The sequence below is a fragment of the Eupeodes corollae genome, chromosome 1 (assembly GCF_945859685.1).
Source record: "Eupeodes corollae chromosome 1, idEupCoro1.1, whole genome shotgun sequence".
Lineage (NCBI taxonomy): Eukaryota > Metazoa > Arthropoda > Insecta > Diptera > Syrphidae > Eupeodes > Eupeodes corollae.
Window position 1 is genome coordinate 225,279,351 of NC_079147.1, and position 19,417 is coordinate 225,298,767.

The 19,417-nt window shown below is 37.3% G+C and overlaps 1 protein-coding gene across 1 annotated transcript in view; it reads left to right on the plus strand.

Annotated features, from left to right (window-relative positions):
- The window catches only part of LOC129941365 (TWiK family of potassium channels protein 7), a 192,113-nt gene that overhangs the window by 133,531 nt on the left and 39,165 nt on the right, over positions 1–19,417 (plus strand). The window contains exons 3-4 of the mRNA XM_056049980.1: positions 10,160–10,316; positions 16,796–16,892. Of these exons, the coding sequence (XP_055905955.1) occupies positions 10,160–10,316; positions 16,796–16,892 (254 nt within the window). The remainder of the gene's footprint in view (positions 1–10,159; positions 10,317–16,795; positions 16,893–19,417) is intronic.

Genomic DNA, 19,417 nt, shown 5'->3' on the forward strand with positions numbered 1-19,417 from the left:
AAAGGTAATTTCTAATTCAACGAAGAAGAGATTCATCAATACCAAAAGCACGCATTTTCGATAAGAGAGCTTGGTTCCAAACTCTATCAAATGCTTTTGAAATATGAAGTGCAATATCTTACTTTCTCCAAAACGATGTAAAGATTTGTTCCACTGTTCGGTGAGATGAACCATAAGATCACCAATGGACCTATTGCTACGAAAGCCATTTACATCGCTTGAACACCGTGCGTCGTGAAGTTTCTATTTGTCTTCTCTCTTTTAATCTCCGAGCCCAACTTCGGTTATACTTTCAATTACATAGATTGGTTCTTTAGCCGTACTACGTGAATGCTGAATGCTTTACCAAATTCTGTCTTTCACAGTAATTGCAATATGCGGAAATTTAAAACCAATGCACACAGACATCTTTCAATTTCATCATTCATTTTCCTAATGCTCAATCTTTGTTTTGAAATAATTAGGGTAATAAAAAATCCCTTTAAGTGTAAACATACCATAAAAAGAATGAGGAAAGCTTTGCTTGTAAAACAAAAGTTATAACTTGGAGATGACAGCATGAGTTTGCTTGGATGACTGTGTATCAAATTTTTGTTTTGGAAGAAATAATTTGGAAAAAGTTGTACGTATATGTTTACATACTTTGGAATGTTGGCTACGCTAAATACGCTACTTCGATATTCTTCCCAGCACGATAATGCCACCAAGTGTACAGTAATGTTAATGAAGTTCAGTTTAAAAGCAATAAACTTTATGGTTTTGAGAGCAGTTTTATATAATTGGACCTGAATCTGATTAAGATTTTGCACTTTATTAAACCAAAAATTAAAGATTAAAAAGAAAACACAAAAGCCTTTTATTAAAACCAATCCTTAGAGAACTGTCATATGTCACTGTAATATGGAACTTAACTCTTCAAGAACAATGTCACTAATGAATTGGTTTTATGAAAAATATGAAATAAGAAAAGTTGACATTTTTTTCAAAATTTATCCATTTTTAAAATTTAAATAAAGTCTTTTAATTTTTTTGGATCGTTCCCCAGCTTTTTATGGAAACTTGCTACTCCAAAGTTCTGACAGTAAATAATACTTTTTTAAAAATCACTTATTAAAAAACAATAACAAAATATTTATGATTAGAATTCTTGACTTGGACAAGTGCAGAACACATAATTTCCAAAAACTAAGTTTTGTTCCTATTATTTTGTCCATAGCTGTACATAAAGTCACTATATGAAATATGTATAGTATCTTGAGTTTTTAACTTATAAGATACAATTCAGTTATGTTTTTCTATATGTACATACATAAGTCTTGGAGTAAACTTTTTCATTTAAGCTTTTTGAGGATTAGAGCGAAGATGTGAGTGGGTAAATTGTTTTTTAGTGTTATTTTTGTTGCTGTGTCTGCTTGTTTCGTTGTTTGGCCATAATCATTTGGTCTTCATATTTAGGAAAAATCATAAAAGTTTTGGCCACTTATATGGCCCTTGGGTAATCTTATTTTGCCAAAGGATCATGATTTCTTATTTGAGAGTATTGAAAGTTGACGCTCTGCTCATTATACTAATTTATTGGTTTTTGGGAAAATCACAGGTGTTAAAATACAATAACTAAGGGATAATTTAATAGCATGATGGAATTTTTACATGTTTTTTTATTTTTGTTTCAAAACTAAATTTTAATTGAAATGTTTTTGTTACAACAATAATGTTGCTTAAATCAAGTATTCACATATTTAAAAAACATTAGTTTTCTTCATACTTAATTGACTAAGGTAGAAAATGGAAGTTGGTACGATAGCAATTTTCAAAACAGCATCTGTGATGTAGCGATGTTGGGTTTTGGTAAACCATGAATGTTGTAAAACAAACAAAAACTTAAATTGGAGTTTATTTTTTGCAACATCGTTCAGCTAGCTTTCGTTTTGGGGTTTTTGCGGTTTGGAATGGAATTCGTGTGCGGTGGTTGCAAAGTTGCAGTGCTAAACAAGTTAATGTAGCCAAAAATGTTCTGCTTAAAGTTCATTACATTATTAGCGTTGAAAGTATTTTTGAATTTAAACAGTTTTCAAAAATCAGCGAAAGAAGAAATTGCTTTTTTTAGTTTTTACGAATATTCAAAACTTTCTAAATATTTCAATTATTTATTGCTAAATACCGAAGTATCTGTGGTGTGATGGTAAGTGCGTAGACTTGTCATATTAATGGCTTGGGTTCAATCTTTTCCTGTGCTGTCACTTTATTTATTTGTTTCTGTTGACAACATTGTTTGTAATTTTGCAAAACTCAAAGTTTGTGTGAACTTTAGGACACCCTTAAGTAATTTTCTAAATTTGTATGATATCTTTCTTTTTCCTTAGAAGAGTTAAATTGTGACTTTTATGATTCTCGGAAGACGTAGATTGGATTAAGGATTAAGCTTTTAGCAGAAAGTGTGGTATTTAAATACCAAGAAGATTGGAAGCGGCTAAGAGGGTTCTCGATAAATGAAAAGCAATAAACTCAACTAACATTAATCTGTAAATATTATCTAAGAGCAAACTTTGGTATTGGATCCAATTGAACATTTTAACCTGAATTTTGACAATTCTCATTGAAATGTTTTTAATAAAATAGAATTTAGCAGAATCACCTGATATAGACAAACATCTTGGTTATAGTCATACTTCCAATTCCAACAAAGACGATAGAGAATTTAAGTAATGGATTTGGAAATAGAAATAATATTATAAAATAAATAAGTACTCAATTACAACGAACAACCCTAAGATTAAATAAAATAAATAAATAAAATTAGAAGGTCGGTTTTAGATTATCGTTTCGACGTTTGAGTTTTTGACATTTCGAATTAATGATCTGTTCTTCAGATTTATGTTTTATACAAATTTTTACTAGAAGGGAATTCTTATAGAAAGGAAACAATAACAAGGCTACAAACTATGCAAATGAGACCTTTAATAATTAGTAGATTTCATATGACTTTTAAGCTTCTGGCACTTATTCAATTATTTAAAGATTCGTATGGTTTGAATACTACAACAGCAACTTAACTTGATTATGCTACATGGTTTTCGGCGATGTAATTGAGCCCCATGTTACTTTTGAAGTTGTTCCTCCAAACATTGAAAAACATTCCGGACACATCTTTAGATATCCCGAAACTGCTTGCGAAATCTTGTTCCATTTCAATTTCAGTAGAGGCAATACCTCATACTGACTTACTTGCTTAAGGTTGCTCTACAGTCCTGTGTGAACTACGTCCTCACCCAACAAACTTCTCCATCTAGCTCGGTCCCCAGCTAGATGTCTCCAATATCGCCCTACAAGTTAGGTGAGGTCACTTTCCACTTGTACGCGCTACCTGATTCGCGGTCTTCCTATGCTGCGCTGTACTGTGGGTGTGGATTTGAAGACTTTCCGAGCTAAAGCATTGGTTTCTAGCGCTCTACGTGACCCAACCATCTTAGTCGTTGGACTTTTACCCTTCTAGCTAAGTCTACGTCGCTGTACAGCCCGTAGAGCTCGCCGTACAGCTCCTCGTTCCATCTTCTAGTTCACACGAAGAATTTTTCTCTCGAAACAACTCAAGGTGCTTTCATCCGCTTTTGTCATAGTCCATGGTTCTGCACCGTATAGCAGAAAGGGGATGATGAGGGTCTTATATAGCGACTTTTAGGGTCTTTCGAGAGAGGACTTTACCACTCAATTGCTTTCTTAGCCCAAAGAAACAGCTGTTAGCAAGAGTTATTCATCGTTTGATCTCAGCACTGGGGTTGTTTTTTGCGTTAATAGCGGAGCCTAGGTAGACAAAGTCCTTAACTACCTCAAATTTTTGTCTGTCGATTGGTGACGTTTTCACCGAGACTTCGGTGTTGTAGGTCCTTTCTTGACGACAGGATGTACTTTGTCTTGACCTCATTAACTGTTAAACTTATTTTGCCTCTGCTTCAATACTCACAAAAGCCCCATTGACATCTTGCTGAGTTCTTCCGATTATGTCAATGTTATCAGCATATGCTAGTAATTGGACAGACTTTTGAAAGATAGTGCCTAGTGTTAATGTAGCTCTGCACTATTCTTTCAAGCACGATGTTAAACAAATCACATGACAGCGCATCACGTTGTCTAACACCTTTTTTGAAATCGAAAGGTTCTGTTAAGTTGTGTCCAACCTTTATGGTGCAGCGTGAATTCTCCACGGTCATCCTGCACAAACGGACGAGATTGGCAGGGATGGAAAAACTGTCCCTGTAGATACTGTCATATGCGGCTCTGAAATCGATGAAAAGATGGTGGTTACCGATTTGATGTTCTTGGGGTTTTTTCCAGGATCTGTTGTAATGTGAATATTTGATCGACTGTGGACTTTCCTGTTCTAAAACCACACTGATAAGGACCTATCAAGTTGTTGACGATGGGCTTTAGACGTTTACATATTATGGGAGAGAATATTTTGTAGGCGGTATTAAGTAGACTGATTCTTCTATAGTTAGCGCAGTTTAGAAGGTCACCTTTTATCAGGATCGGGCTAACTATACTGCCTTTTCATTCATCGGGCATGCTTTCATCCGACCATATCTTACAGATAAGTTGGTGCATGCTCCAAAGCAACTTATCTCCAGCTGATTTAAAGAGCTCGGCATTCAAGCCATCCGATCCAGAGGCAATACCTCATAGGAACTGAAAAGGCGGGCGCAGTACATCACTGATAACCGATATAAATAGAATTGATGACAGTATGCAGCCCTGTCTGACTCCACATTAAACTTCAAACTTTTCTGACAAGGTACCTCAGTGTAAGACATGACAATTGTAACTCCTTATACTCACCATTTTCGGGGAGGCACGCGTTCAGACCCCATTCTGTTTCTAAGAGCGCTGCTTGTAACAATTCATGGGGAAAGCCGGTTAGCCCTGACACTTTTTTCTCTATCAGTGCATTGATCTCTTTCCTTATGCAATACATAATAGGGAATTTGTAGCGTAGGGAAACTCTGATGAGGTCCGTTGACCCTTGTTTTCAAATACCTGGTTTACAACCAAAGCGAAATGCTCAAATTCGATCTCCAAACTGCAGCTTACTTGTTCTTAAGTGACAACTTATCGGGAAGTGATTAATTTGATCGAAAACCTTGGGCTTACACCAAGGTGTTATTTTTCACAAGATGGTTAGCATTGTTGAAGTCAAAAAAACACTTCTCACTATTGTCGTTGCAACTGCAAAATCCCTTCGTTGTAATGTTTAATCTTAGCATTCAAATCTGATGTCTTCTCGCGGTGTGTTATTGTAAACGGCACTTAGCCAATTTTCTCTTAGTCTGGCACTAGTATCGTTGGAGTGTAACTCAGTGTGACGGTGATGTTACCAACGGTACTCCAGAATCTGGCTTTGAAAATCCGTTCACCTAGTGGCTCCTATGAAATCAAATTTCGGTTTAAGTAAGCTAGAGCCCATGTAGGAAGAAATGGCGATCTCAAGGCAAACTAGCCTGAGATCCAATTAGCGCTGTAGTGCTTTTTGGTTTTGATAACAAAAACTCGTTTGACCTGTGATAGAAAGAGAAAGATTTATAGAGAAGCTTCATAGCGATTATGTTAGAGCCATTTTGTCGCATTGAGAAAAAATATTATGTCTCTAATCTTTGTCTCAGATAGCTCATCAAGTTCGTGAAAGAATGCTTTTCCAAAATATTTCATTTTAGTGTTTGCCAAACCAGGACATTTGTAGAGGAAATGTATTATCGTTACACTTTCCCTTTGGTCACTACAACTATGGCAAAAGGTGTTGTAGGAGATACCCAACTTCTTCGCATGAACTCCTATAGGGCAATGTCCGATACAAACCGCAACAATCCTATGTAATGCAGTTGGGTAAATTGCTTAACCTTCGGTTTGATTCAGTTTGGTAGATAGAAAAGATTTTACCCTTCATAGCACCAAGAGGAATTTTAACCATTTCCGCAAGTGAGCTATATGAAGAGCCGGTCCTTGCCTGGAGGATGTGGCCGAGTTAATGGCTTTGACAGCTGCCTGACTTTCTGTAAAGATCGCCGCATTTCGGTTTTGGTTTGGGCTTTGTTTAAGTATCTTACATGCCTCCCTTATTGCCAGCAGTTCAGCCTGAAAACGCCAGGAAAGTCAGGAAGCCTAAAGGATTTAGCTACATTTAGGGACTCAGAAAACATCCCAGAACCAACTCCGCACTCCATCTTTGAGCCGTCAGTAAAGATGGTTGTGTCGAAACCTATCGACACAATGTCATCCTCCCAATCTTCTCTGGATGGGAAAATAACCTTAAAACCCTTACTTAGGCTCAAAGTAGGAGTGCAGTAGTCAGTGTCTAGCGAGATAATATCTGAGGGAATCAATTCCGTTGTGTTGCTGTGGCCATAAGGTTTTGACAACCAGCTGTTTGATTCCTTAAGCCTAATAGCGCTGCAGGAAACTATGTATTTAATAAAAAGTTCGATTGGTAGAAGATCCAAAATAACGTTTAAGGCGTCCGTTAGGCAAGTTGGGCCCCTGTGGTGACCACGCAAGCTGTTCTCTGAACCTTCTTTGGCTTATCAATATTATAGGCTTTGCTAAGAGCAGGCCACCACACAGTCGAACCATATGTTAAGATTGGACGTACTACGGCTGTGTACGTCCATAAAATCATCTTCGACTGAAGTCGCCACTTTTTGCCGAAAGTTTTGCTGCAGGCGTAGAAGGCAACGCAGGCCTTCTTAACTCGTACTTCAATATTTGGTTTCCAGTTTAGTTTAGGGTCGAGTATAACTCCCAAGTATTTTGCACTGGAAGACAATGATAGGATTTGACTGTTGAGTCGAGGTAGCGTGAAGGGCGGTACTTTAGTTTTGGTGGTAAAGAGCAACAGTTCAGTTTTACTTTATTTAACTCCTAGTCCACAACTCATGGCCCAGCTGCTAACTTTCTTCAAAGCTGACTCCGTGATTTCACTTATCACAGAGGTGTACTTTCCTGACACCAATAGCACCAAAACATCCGCATAGGCTACCGCCTTCACTCCACATTTCTCTAATTGTATCCATGACCAGAAGCCATAGAAGAGGCGAAAGAACACCACCCTGGGGTGTTCCCCTACTCACGTGTTTTGTTGCGATTGTATTGCCTAGAGAGGCTCGAATCTTCCTACCATTGAGCATGGAAATAATCCATTCTCGAATGAAGTCTTCTACACCGAACTTAACGAGCGATTCTTCTATTAATTCTGTAAGGACGTTGTTAAAAGCACATTCTATGTCTAGGAAGGTGGCAAGAGTAAATTCTTTATAATGGATTGTTTGGTCGTCCAACTAGGATTTCTCTAATATGGTAATCAAGAATGAGCTCCAAGGTTTTAAGCACAAAAGATGTTAAGCTTATTGGTCTGAAATCCTTCGCGGATTCGTGACCTCGTCTACCCACTTTCGGGATAAAAACTACTTTGACCTGTCTCCACGACATGGACACGTGTTAGAGAAGGAGATATCCTTTGAACATTTGTTCCAGCCATGGAGCATAACTGGCAGTATGCCATCCATGCCTGGGGATTTATATGGAGAAAAAGTATTGATGGCCCACAAAATATTCTCTCTGGTTATAACGGAATTGACTTGCTCCACATGAGCTACGTTTAGCTCTGTGGTTTTAAGCGATTCGGGGTTATCACTCTCGCAACCCGGAAAGTGCGTCTTCATTAGTAGCTCAAGAGATTCGGCTGGAGAGGCTGTCCAGGTTCCATCAGGCTTTTTTAGAAATGAAAGATTACAATGTTCCTTCGATAAAACTTTGCGGAGTCCTTTATGTCTTCGATTGATTGACAGTATTCTCTCCAGCCTTGTCTTTTGGCTGATGACGGGGCTTGTAAATTTTAAGAGAGTCTTTATACTGTTGTTAAAACTTATGTTAGTGACAGATAATGAAAATTGTCCTCGTCATTTTCCAAAGACTGGACAGTTCCTCATTCCACCAAGAAGGAAGGGTTTTACGACTATATTTTACTGGGCAAAAGACTCTAAAAGCTTTACGTATAAAAGTTTCAAAGGTTTTCACCTTTGATGCAAGGTCTCCTATCGATTGAGTGAGATTCGGTAATTTGCTTAGTTTGGAATTCGCAATTTGACTGAATTTCGTCCAGTCAGTTTTTTTGGGATTTCTGTAAGGCGGAGTGTATTTCGACTCGAAATTAATTTGAAAAAGAATCCAATTGTGATCCAAAAACGAATTCAAAGGGGAAACTCTCCAATTCTCCACTCATAAATTACGGTTGTTTACTAAAGTCACATCAAGCACATCCTCCCCATCATAATTTTCCGAGCACGGAAAGACGAAAGTGGGGGTATTACCTCTGTTACAAATGGTCATATTATTTTCAATAATAAAATCAAAAAGTGACTCACTTCGTTCGTTGATCACAGAACTTCCCCAAAGGATATGCCGAGCATTTGCGTTATTTTATAAAAAAATATTGTTTTCAATATGCGGAATTGACAGTTTTTTTTACAAAAAATAAAAATCTAAACAAGAAAACAAATGAAAGTTGATAAAGATTGATTTTCGACTCAAATATCTTTACAAAACTTTAAGACACTGGCCTTAAAAAAACGTTACTCAAAGTTGGTAAAAATTGGCTTTCGACTCAAATATCTTTTCAAAAATTTGAGATTATGGCTTCGAACTCATTTTATCTTATAACAAATATTGTTGTCAACAATTAGCAAAATTTAAAAAAAAACCGAATTGACAGTTTTTTTTTTACAAAAAAATAAAAACTTAAAAGTAAATTTTACAAAAGTAGGTAAAAATTTAGTTTCGTCTCAAATATCTTTTCAAAAATATTGGTTTCAAACTTATTTCATCTCACAAAAAATATTGTTTTTGACATTCAATGAATTTTTGATAAAAATCCAACAGTACTTTTTTGCATAAAAATTGGTTAACGAGTAAAAACTCTCGTTAAAAAAAAATACGTTTTGAAATCAAACTTTTTCATCATATGTAAAATATTGTTATTAATTTAAAAAAAATTAGAATAATTTAACTGATAACTTTTTTTAAGAAAACACGATAACCTACAAACCTTTTGAGCAAGACAAATCAACAGAAAGGATGGGAAGTCATCATCCCAGCCTCTTTTTGCACTTGCTTTCTAACGTTACTGCGTTGTTTTGAAAAAAAAAACGGACTTATAAATGACACAATATTTTGATAGATACAACTTCAATTACCTACCAAAGTTGTTGATATGTTAAAATATAAAGTGAGCTTAAAAACCTATCTCATTGCCTTACATTTAAAATTTGCTGAGCTGACTCTTTAAGAACATAGTATTCATTATGTGATCATAAGAAAACAATTTTAATTAAAAAACTCAGCAGGCTAGATAAGTTGTAAAATAAATGCCTAGCTTCACGTTTATTTTGATATGGCACTTAGTATAGTATATACTTACTTTATATATTACATACAGGTATACATATCCTACCAACTAAGCTCATGGCCAGCAATAGAATCTTCCTTAAGGACTTCAAATTTGTCTGACTTAATATCATTCAAAAGTGTCAATTAAATTTCCAATCAAAATGTAATCATTCTTAAAATTTAACGCCATCGCCCTCCTAAAAATATTACAAACCAAGTTGCCAGTTCTTTAGTTTGTCAACGTCAAGCATTTTTATAAAATTAATTTACCATAATAAACACGCACTTTGCCTGATTAGACAAAAATGTCCTTGGCAACAATTTAAAAAGAAAAAAAAAGATACTCATAGCAAAAAGACGGAAAGACTATAATTTACCGTAAAGAAGTCCCGTCAAATGTTAACGATGATATTCTCCATCTAATTGGGAAGTTTATAATAAAATTACCGCATTCAAGGACACAGTGCTGATGCTGGCGTACCTGGTTTATCTAAAACGTAAAAACCACCATTGGCTATAATGTTATCACTATCATTTCCGTCTCGGTACCAATTTTTTCTTTATTTAATTTGATTTCCTCTGGTTTTGTTTGTATTTGAAATCTGACTTGACCTGTGCTGACTTTGGTGTTTGGTGCCCAGAAGGAACCCACAACCCAGACCCACCCTCTGAGCTCCATGGGTGGTAATTCTATTAACTTAATTTCATCATTCTCTTATATTTTTTATAGGTGTCCTAATATTGGTGCTCCTGTACACCGCAATGGGTTCGATTATTTTCGTAACACTTGAGGGTGAAGTCGATGATAGCAACTCCTTGGAAACTGCTGTGGCCGCATCAAAGCCATATCCCCGGACAGAACTGGCGAATGCTGAAATAAGATCAAGGTAAGTTCTCTTTATTCGTTATCGTATTTCGGTATTTCGTAAATATCCAAAAGACCAAAACTGCCACCAGTATGTACATATATAGGACGAGTTTATGTGCAGTCGAGTAGAAGTAGAGTATTCCCCCGATGCTGTTTTCGTCCTTGCTGTATTGTGTATGTCATTAAATTTTATTTTCTTCAATTCGTTGTTGTCGTTATCGTATCCGTCCGCCGACGACGACGTCGTCAACATTCTCGTTCTTGTATGGATACGACTATACGAAGTGGAATGAGGACAGCAAATAGTAAAAAACTCCTTGGACCGATAAGCAGGAAGCTGTCTGTTGCTTTATTCTACTCTGTTCCATCTACATAGGTATAAGGATGTATATGAAGTGGCAAGATGGTCTGTAGCGTTCTTTGTGTATATCCGGATCCGCTTTTGGAATGCCTTGACCAATCACTGTCTGCACTGTTGATTTAAAATTTGTTTTGCACTATTCCCACAGTGTTGTTCCTGTGCTGATTCTGATTCTGATGCTGTGTTTGCATTGGATGAGTCCCTCTTAGTCCTCATTTTTCTCCGTCGTTGGTCGTCTGTCTCTGTCATGTCGGTTTCGGTCCTCTATCTGAGAGTTGAAGTCGACTTCCATCCACTATTATACACAAACGGAAACTATTGTTTGTATATTTTTAGGAAGGGGACAATACACCTGTCCAATGTCCAGCTTCCAGTTCTGCTCTTATATTGTCTAATGTCTACTCCGTTTCTGTTCTTGGCAAATATTTTACGTGCTGTTATGGGAAAAAGGAAATTTCTAGTACAAGAAGACAAATACGCATCTTTTTGTGCTGATTTTGTGCTGAAGCTGATTGTATTGCAATGATTACTACGTGAACGTTTTTCTTCGGTGCCGTTTTATAATGAATTCTTTCCGGATTCTTTGCTTGCCTTGTCTCGAACAGGAACTAAACGATAGGAATTTAATTTTTCCTCTGCCTCTGTTTTTCAGCCTTTTGATCTTTTTATATTTAAAATCAAAGGATTTTAAGGAAACTGAACAACTATTATTTGAACTGGTAAACGTACAATGGGACAACTTATCTCTTAAGTAAACTAGATTTCTAAATCATGGTGGATCAATCGAAATACGTGTTTCAAAAAGTCATATACATAAAATCAAGGCAAAAGTATGACATTCTTTATTGTGTATTAGATGCGAAATAATAGTTGGCTTTTATATAATTGAAGACCCGAAGGAAAAAGTGGAGGCGGTGGAAGCTGCCTCCCAGCAAGTGTACAAGGTGAATGTTAGCACTCGCCTCAACCACGACCTGGAAAACAGCGCCCTACTTAATCACTTTTACCTTCGAAATGATATGGCACAATGGCGATCTGAGAACCGCGGTTTCATGCGGTTCAATGACGATTCCTTGGCAAATGCCATGATCGCCGAGCAAACGGGACCAAGTCCCTTGTTGGTGACGGAGGTTGAGCTTCAGCTCATCTTCAACTCAATAAAAAACAAAAAGTCAGTAGGTATCGATTGTATATCCAACGTTGTAAGAAGACATTTACCGATGGAAGCAATTGACATTTACACCACGCGCTTCCATAATGCACTAAATAAGGCATATTATCCAGTGCATTGGAAGACCGCTGTGGTTCGTCATCTCCCGAAAAAGGGAAAGGACAACTCCAACCCTTCAAATCTTCGGTCGATAAGTCTTCTTCCGATCATCACCAAAGTTTTCGAAAAGACCATCAATAGAGCTCTGACTAAGTGGGCTGCGGACAACAAAATAATTCCGGGTAAACCGCTCGGGTTTAAGGCAGGTCATAACACAATTCATGCTGCGTCTAAACTAGTTTCTGATATCGAATGGAATAAATCAAAACAACAATGCACAGGTGCTGTCCTGGCTGGTTTGGAAAAGACCTTTCACAACGTATGGCTAGAGGGTTTTTAAGTAAAACTGAGCAGGCTTGGCATAAGCAAGCCATTGTTGTATATACTTCATGATATGTTTAACGGTTGAAAGTTTGTTGTCAAAAGTGGCAATGTAACTTCTACCACAACATTCTTAATTTAAAATGGTCTTCAGCAGGGAATGTGCCGATTCTCTTCAGCAATTACACCAGCGATCTTATAGGTAGTCTTACAATAGCAATTGCGTACGCCAACGATCAAATTGCGCACAGAGCGGCCCGAAAGGTTGAGGTTATTAGAATTCTCTTGCAGCGTGATTTCGACAAGATTCAGCGATATTGCGAAAACTGGAAACTGAAAATAAATGTCCAGAAGTTGGAGACAATTCTGTTCCGGACTCCCTTGTCTAGAGCCACGAGGGATAATTGCAAGAATTGGCGAAAGATGGTCATCGTTGATCTTCACTGGCAGCCATTACCAAGCAAAGGTGTAGTGAAGTACCTCGGTCTCTGGTTAGATCAGTATTTATATTTCGACAGACATATAAATAATACTCTGGCTAGGACCAGAGAAGCCCTCGCTATGAAAAACGGCTGACCCCAGACCCCAGAGTGAAGGAAAATTGGGACATGGCCCTCATACGGCCGATGATCGTTTATGGTTGTCCTGTGTGGTTCAACGTTTCCCCTTCCCAGGTGGAGAAGTTTCGGGTGTTCGAGCGGCACGCTGTACCGGCTTATATCGAACATCCGAGTCTTCTTTCGTACACTACTATTCCATCGAGGTCCTATACATATACAACGGGGCTCAAATCAACAGAATTGACAATTTTGTGATAAAACTCTTTCGAGGTCACATTGCAAGAGCTATGTCTTCGACCAACAATTTAATTTTTTATCCGAATGAAGAGTATTTTGAGAGTGGCTAGAGGCATTCATCTTTTTAGACAGATGCGGTCTGATACAGGATAGATTGGCAGTTCCGTTAATCTCCCAAGTTAGACGACGAACCGTGGATAGGCGACTCGTGTATACAATGGGGCGTCATGGCACAAGGCGGAGCAGAGCTCCTTCGGTTCAGTAGGGCTGTGTCCGAACGGGACAAAAAAGAAAAAAAGCTGCTTTAAAATCGATTAAAAATACGTACAGCTTTTTCCTTTGTTTCAATTCTCTGTAAAGCTCCTAAATATAAAAATGTTATCTATTGCTTAATATTCTGGTCTCAATCCAGCCTGGAGCTTCCTCAGCAAGTTTCCGGTCTCAATCGAACTTACAAGACGCTTAGGCACCATCGTTGTAAATATCTTGTAAGATGCATTAAAAAAGGCAATCCCTCTGTAGTTAGCTGCATCAAATAACGATCCTTTTTAGTGGATTGGAAACATCTGGTTACAATCCTCCCTCCAAAAATGTATTTAAAAAGTTTTTAAAGGTGCTCTTTGAGCATGACAGTCCCATATTTAAAAAAATCCACTAGAATACCATTCGTAACCGCTGCTTTTCCATCTTTAAGCGTCTCCAGCGTTCCTCCAAATCGATAAATGTAAATGCACAGTTTTGTGGGGATAGTAAAACGTTTTCCATTCAGCTCCCTAGCCACTTTCCAAAAATCAGCGGAGTTTTTACAAGCTGCTAATCGAACTGCTTGCTTTTCAGCGCATAACTTTTCTTTAGTCTTACAAAGCTCCATAAACTTGAAGCAGGCTTGTCTGTATAGACAATAGACATGATCTTTAATTTAGTCCCACAAGAACTAGTTTAAAGTCGATAAATCACAAATTAAATAAAATGTTCACCGAACTCGCCTCTCAATAAGTCCCTTTTTGAGCTTGCTGTGTAACATGTGGCACATTCTTGTTAAAACCACATATCATGCAAGTCAAGCTCTTGCATTTTGGGCAAACAAAGCTGGATATCATCTCACGGTAGCGCTCACCATTCACAGTTACGTTACGATACGCATCATCTTTGAAGAAGTACGGTCCAAATCTATCAAACCCAAAGAGAACTCATGGTTTGATTCAAGCAATAAAGAGGTTATTAGGTTCAGAGATGTAAGTTTCCGTTGTTGTAAGGCCAACCCGACTGAGGAAAACCGGAATAAGTTCAAACAAGCTAGAAAGACCTGTCATATTCGATGAACCGAATCTTCTTTCGCACTCGTGCAGTTGCAAGAGTACTGAAAGACCTTGACATACACAAATCCGCTGGCCCGGATAGTATTCCCCCTATCGTTCTTTAACGCTGGCAAAACAACTGCGTAATCTTTTCCATCTTTCCTACTATACAGGTCTCTTTCTGAGTGCAGCATTTGTCCAGCCTGTCCTCTTTCTCTAACTATCGTCCAATAGCACTTACGTCACTTCTTTCCAAGATCATGGAAACGCTGAACAGAAGCTTCTTAATGAACGGCAGTACGGCTTTCGAAGCAATAGGTCCGCTGGGGATCTCATGGTACATCTCACCGAACAGTGGAACAAATATTTACATAGTTTTAGAGAAAGAAAGATGATTGCTCTTGATATTTGAAAGGCGTTTGATAGAGTTTGGCACCAAGCTCTCTTATCGAAAATGCGTGCATTTGGTATAGAAGAATTTCTTCTTCGTTTGGTTAGAAATTACCTTGCGGACCGTTCAATTCAAGTAGTGTTGGGCAGATTCAAATCTGATATCCAAAAAATAAACGCTGGTGTGCCCCAGGGCTCCTTACTTGTTTTTATAATTGTTCTTTTGTCTGATGACAGTACCCTCAGCTTTTCATATTCGTTTCTATATTCAAATCCTTGTCCTTCGGATGTGGAACTTCAACGGCAGCGCATGTTAAGTTCATCAAATTCTGATCTTGACAGCATTGTCCAATGGGAAATCAAAAACCGTGTAGAATTTAATACTTCGAAAACTCAATGCTGTCTCCTGTCATTTAAGCCTAAAACACCCTTGATGCCGCTATCTATGAGTGGCATTTGCATCCAGGAAACTAATCAACTTTCAGTACTCGGTATGTGTATCACAAATCACCTCTTATGGAATGATCACATATTTGATTTTGCCAAAAATGCTGCCATGTGCTTAGGATTTCTCCGACGTTGCAAGAAATTGTTTACGGTAATTTACAAACCCTTCATTCGTGTAAAACTTGAATATAACTCGAATATTTGGACGGGAGCCTCTAAAACAAGTTTGTACCTTTTAGGTGGGATATAAAGAAGGGCTTTGAAAATTATAGGCGATAGAACTATAACCGGAACATTTACATCTTTCGAACACCGGCGCAATGTTTCATGCCTTTTGTTGTTTTACAGATACTTTTACAAAAAATGTCTGTCGAGTTAGCCAGTTGCATTCCCCCCTCAAACAATTCAGCCGTAATACTCGCACTTCTAGGAATGTACATCAGTTTAACCTTGGACTCAATTTCGGACGTACTGTTAGAGATTCGGTTTTAAACCATTCATCGAGGACGTGGAATGCTTCCATTTCAATATTCAAAATTTTAAGAATAATGTGCACCGGTATCTTCTCTTTCATCCTTCCCTATTTTTCTAATACTCGCACTGTGTTTAACCGTAAACGTGTTAAGGGTATTAATATCCCCTTGAGTGTCTGTACATTATTTAAAAAAAAGTGGCCTGTTGTGGAGAATCCTTCTCTAAATCCATTTTATTCTCTTGGTAGATTGTAGTTGAATTCTTTGTTGATGGTCTTGAAAAAGTGCTATTAAATTGCCAAAATTTTATTTAAAGGTCTTTAGTTATTGATATCGTGATTCTTTCCTTCCTTGTTTATTATTGGTATCGTTGATTTCTACCATTGTTTCTTTAAATATGTTTGTTAATGAATTGGAAAGGGAATTTTTCCCATATGTTAACATTTCTGATGATATCCTGTCATTTCGGGTGCATTTTAATATATTTCGTTATTTTAGATCCAATAGTTTTTCTGAGTTCGCTTATAGCTCTATTCTTTCTCGGTTGTAATTTTGTTTTCAAGATTTTTTATCTCTTAGCTAACCTTAACTTCCGATATTATGTTTTTCTAAGTAAATGTTTTCAAAAAATCTTTATTCACAAAATAAAACAAGTTAAATGAGCCAAAACACCAATCGAAGGTAGCTTCAGCTGTAATCGCAAATTGTAAAAATTGCTGAGAGAGAAGTTTTAAATTAGCAAAAGACTTCTGAAGCGATATTTTTAATAAGGAAAAACACAAATCACAATCCGTCTTTAACTTAATTGCTGAGTTTCACTCAATTCTATAAAATTTATATAACAGTTAATTATTATCATTATCATTTCGGTGGTTTTTGTTGATGTTGATTTAATTCCAGTTTTGAAATTAGTTCAACCCAATGTTGGTTTCCTCAAAGTCTTGGCTATCAAAATAAATGTTAAGAAAAATACCTGATTCTCTGGTTTATTCTACTCGCTCGTTTCTTTTTTTTTTGTTTGGTCTTTGGTCCTTTTTGCCATTGATTTAAAAAGCATGAACCAGCAAGGAAGTGTAGCGAAAAAGGAAAAAAGTTTGCTTTCAACAAAATTAAAATATTTTTTTATCTTTTTCCGTTGCAGGACCGTCGATCGACTGTGGTCAATTACGGAAGATTTGAACATTTTGTATAAGGAAAATTGGACGCGATTGGCTGCCCAAGAAGTGCAACATTTTCAGGTAAGTTAACTTGGGAATTGCCCTCATTGCAGAAAAACATAATTCCCTTCCTGATGTTCGTCGTCGTTTGTGTGGTGGGTCGCGTAGGTGGGCCGGTCGTCGCGATGTTTCATCCCAGTGCGGATGCGGTATATACGTAGTACTCGTCGTCGTGGGTCGTCGGTCGTTCGTAAGATGAAAGCTGCCAATTCAGCAGAACATTGTATGGAAATTGCTAACTCGAGGGTAAAAGGTTGGGCGTCAGCTATAAGGTGTTTTGTTTGCAGTTTGGCAGAGCCAATGTTGTTTTTTCTTTTAACGAGGCAAGTTGAGTTGGCTGTGTTTATCTTAGTTCTCTGGTGCTGCTTGTTGTACTGCTGGCTAGTGGCTGGTACGAGTACCACTTTGATTGTTCTCGAGGGACTGAGGGTTCAAAGTTGCGATGGCAGTGAATCAATGTTTATTGGAAAACCGCACGTTGACCATCCAGTGAGAGACAGAGAGCAATTCAATGGGCTATGATGTAGAAAATCCTTTGAAGCGTGTAACACGTACTAATGCAATGGCTTGGCTTGGGATGGGGTGGTATGAAATTTTATGCATGTTGGGAGACTTGAAGCCTTGAAGGCATCGCATATTAACGTATGAAAGCTTTTGTTTGAACAAAAAAATAAATAAAAAACTGTTCAAGTCATGTTGGCAAATGATCTGGGTACCAATTTATGACCAATAAAGTCGATGTCTGTACCAGATAAATCCTTTCAAAATTATGTGTACCTATGTACATAAATATGTAGCACTCGTATACGTACATTGTACATTGCACACACAAAAACTTAAACATGAAAAGTAGTTTTGTAAAAATGTCAGGGAATTTTTTTCTGCAATAAAAGTTCATGTTATACAAAGTATAGACAAAATATTGGTATTTTTATACTCTGCAGCTTTCAGATCGTGTTTACTTCAAGGATTATAATTCATATGTTAAAATTGCCTATATCGTTGAGAGGCGTCGTACTTATGTATACTCTAAAAACTCATTTTGAAGAGAATTAAAACGTTTTGTTTTTGAAAAATCCTGACATATTGCCTTTTTGAATACAAAGTTAAACGTTTCCATGATCCATAATATAAATAGACAGCGGTATTGAAAGTCGAGCGTGATCTAAAAATTTAACTGTCTAACTCATTAAAAAGAGTTTTTTAAATGGATTACTAAATCCTAGAGGAATATCGAATAAAAGGTTTGAGTTTGAATAATATATGTTTTTTTTGTCATATTTTTACGTTAAACAAGTTTAAACTACGCCATTACTAAAACGTGAGAGAAAATCTCGTTCGAAATCGTTAAAATTAAAAAATTGCTCTTATAGCCGAAGTATTGAAAAAATCACCAGTTTATCAATTCGTCTGGTACCTTTGGAATAAGGTTTCCACAAACGACGACGTTATATCTTATTTTGAATACTTAGATCATAATACATTTAAAGTTCAGTCAATACAAGAACTCAAGCCGGTCGCCGCGCTGAATGGATTCTGAAAATGCATACAAACATCTTGTCGCGTTCAGGACTCGGAAACTCAAAAAATACTTGTTGAAAAATCGCCAATTCTTAAATGTTGCGATTTTAGAAGGGAACTTGACTTCGTTTATATGACTACAGCGAGCATGTTTAAAACGGTCTATATATTGGACATAATTTTTTATAACTCGGTCAAACAAACGAAAACGCCGGCGCTTTGTTAGCTTTTTTTTGGCTCTTCCAACTTCATCGGCTTGTTGCCATAAGCCAAAGACTTAAAGTAGCCTCAAAGAAAATTGTCTAGAGGCGTTAAATCGCACGAAAGAGGCTGGTCCATTCCTTGAGAAAACACGCTCATAAAACTAATTCTTCAATAAATCGATGGTCACCCTCCAGATGAAACCACACTCGGGGCAAAAATTATCGGTTATCATGGCGCAACAACGCTGGCCATTCACAGTAACGTGATGGTCGTTATCGTCAACGCCCCAATAACGCCACTGGCATGCAAGCCTTACCAAACGTTCATGAAGAACGCATATTTTGCTAATTGACGAACTCATTGATCCAAAAATGAGCTTCCTCACTGAAGATGAGTTAGTTTTATTGACTTCAAAGATACAAGAACAGAACATTATATTCTTAATTGTAAGATTACACAAGTCTTTAAATGGTTCGGCAGGAGGCCGTCTGCCAGACTGACATTTTTTTTTTAAATTTATATATACGATCTATTACGAAGAGCTTTCAATGAGTATTCATACAGAAGGTCCCAACCTAGTTCTCCATTTAAGATGTTGATCGTTTCTTCTAAACCGAGTATATCTATCCCGAAATAGCGCTTTCGGAACTCCTTGAGTATTGGACAAACTCCCAGGAAATGAAATACATGTTCGCGCTCTTCACAATATTGGCAATTCTGGACGGTGAGGAATGTAGTTCGAATTGATGAGTTCACCTCTTACTTTAAGTAACATGCTGATTTCTTGTGTATTGTTTTTGGAAAAGAAGTAGGTGTTGTGG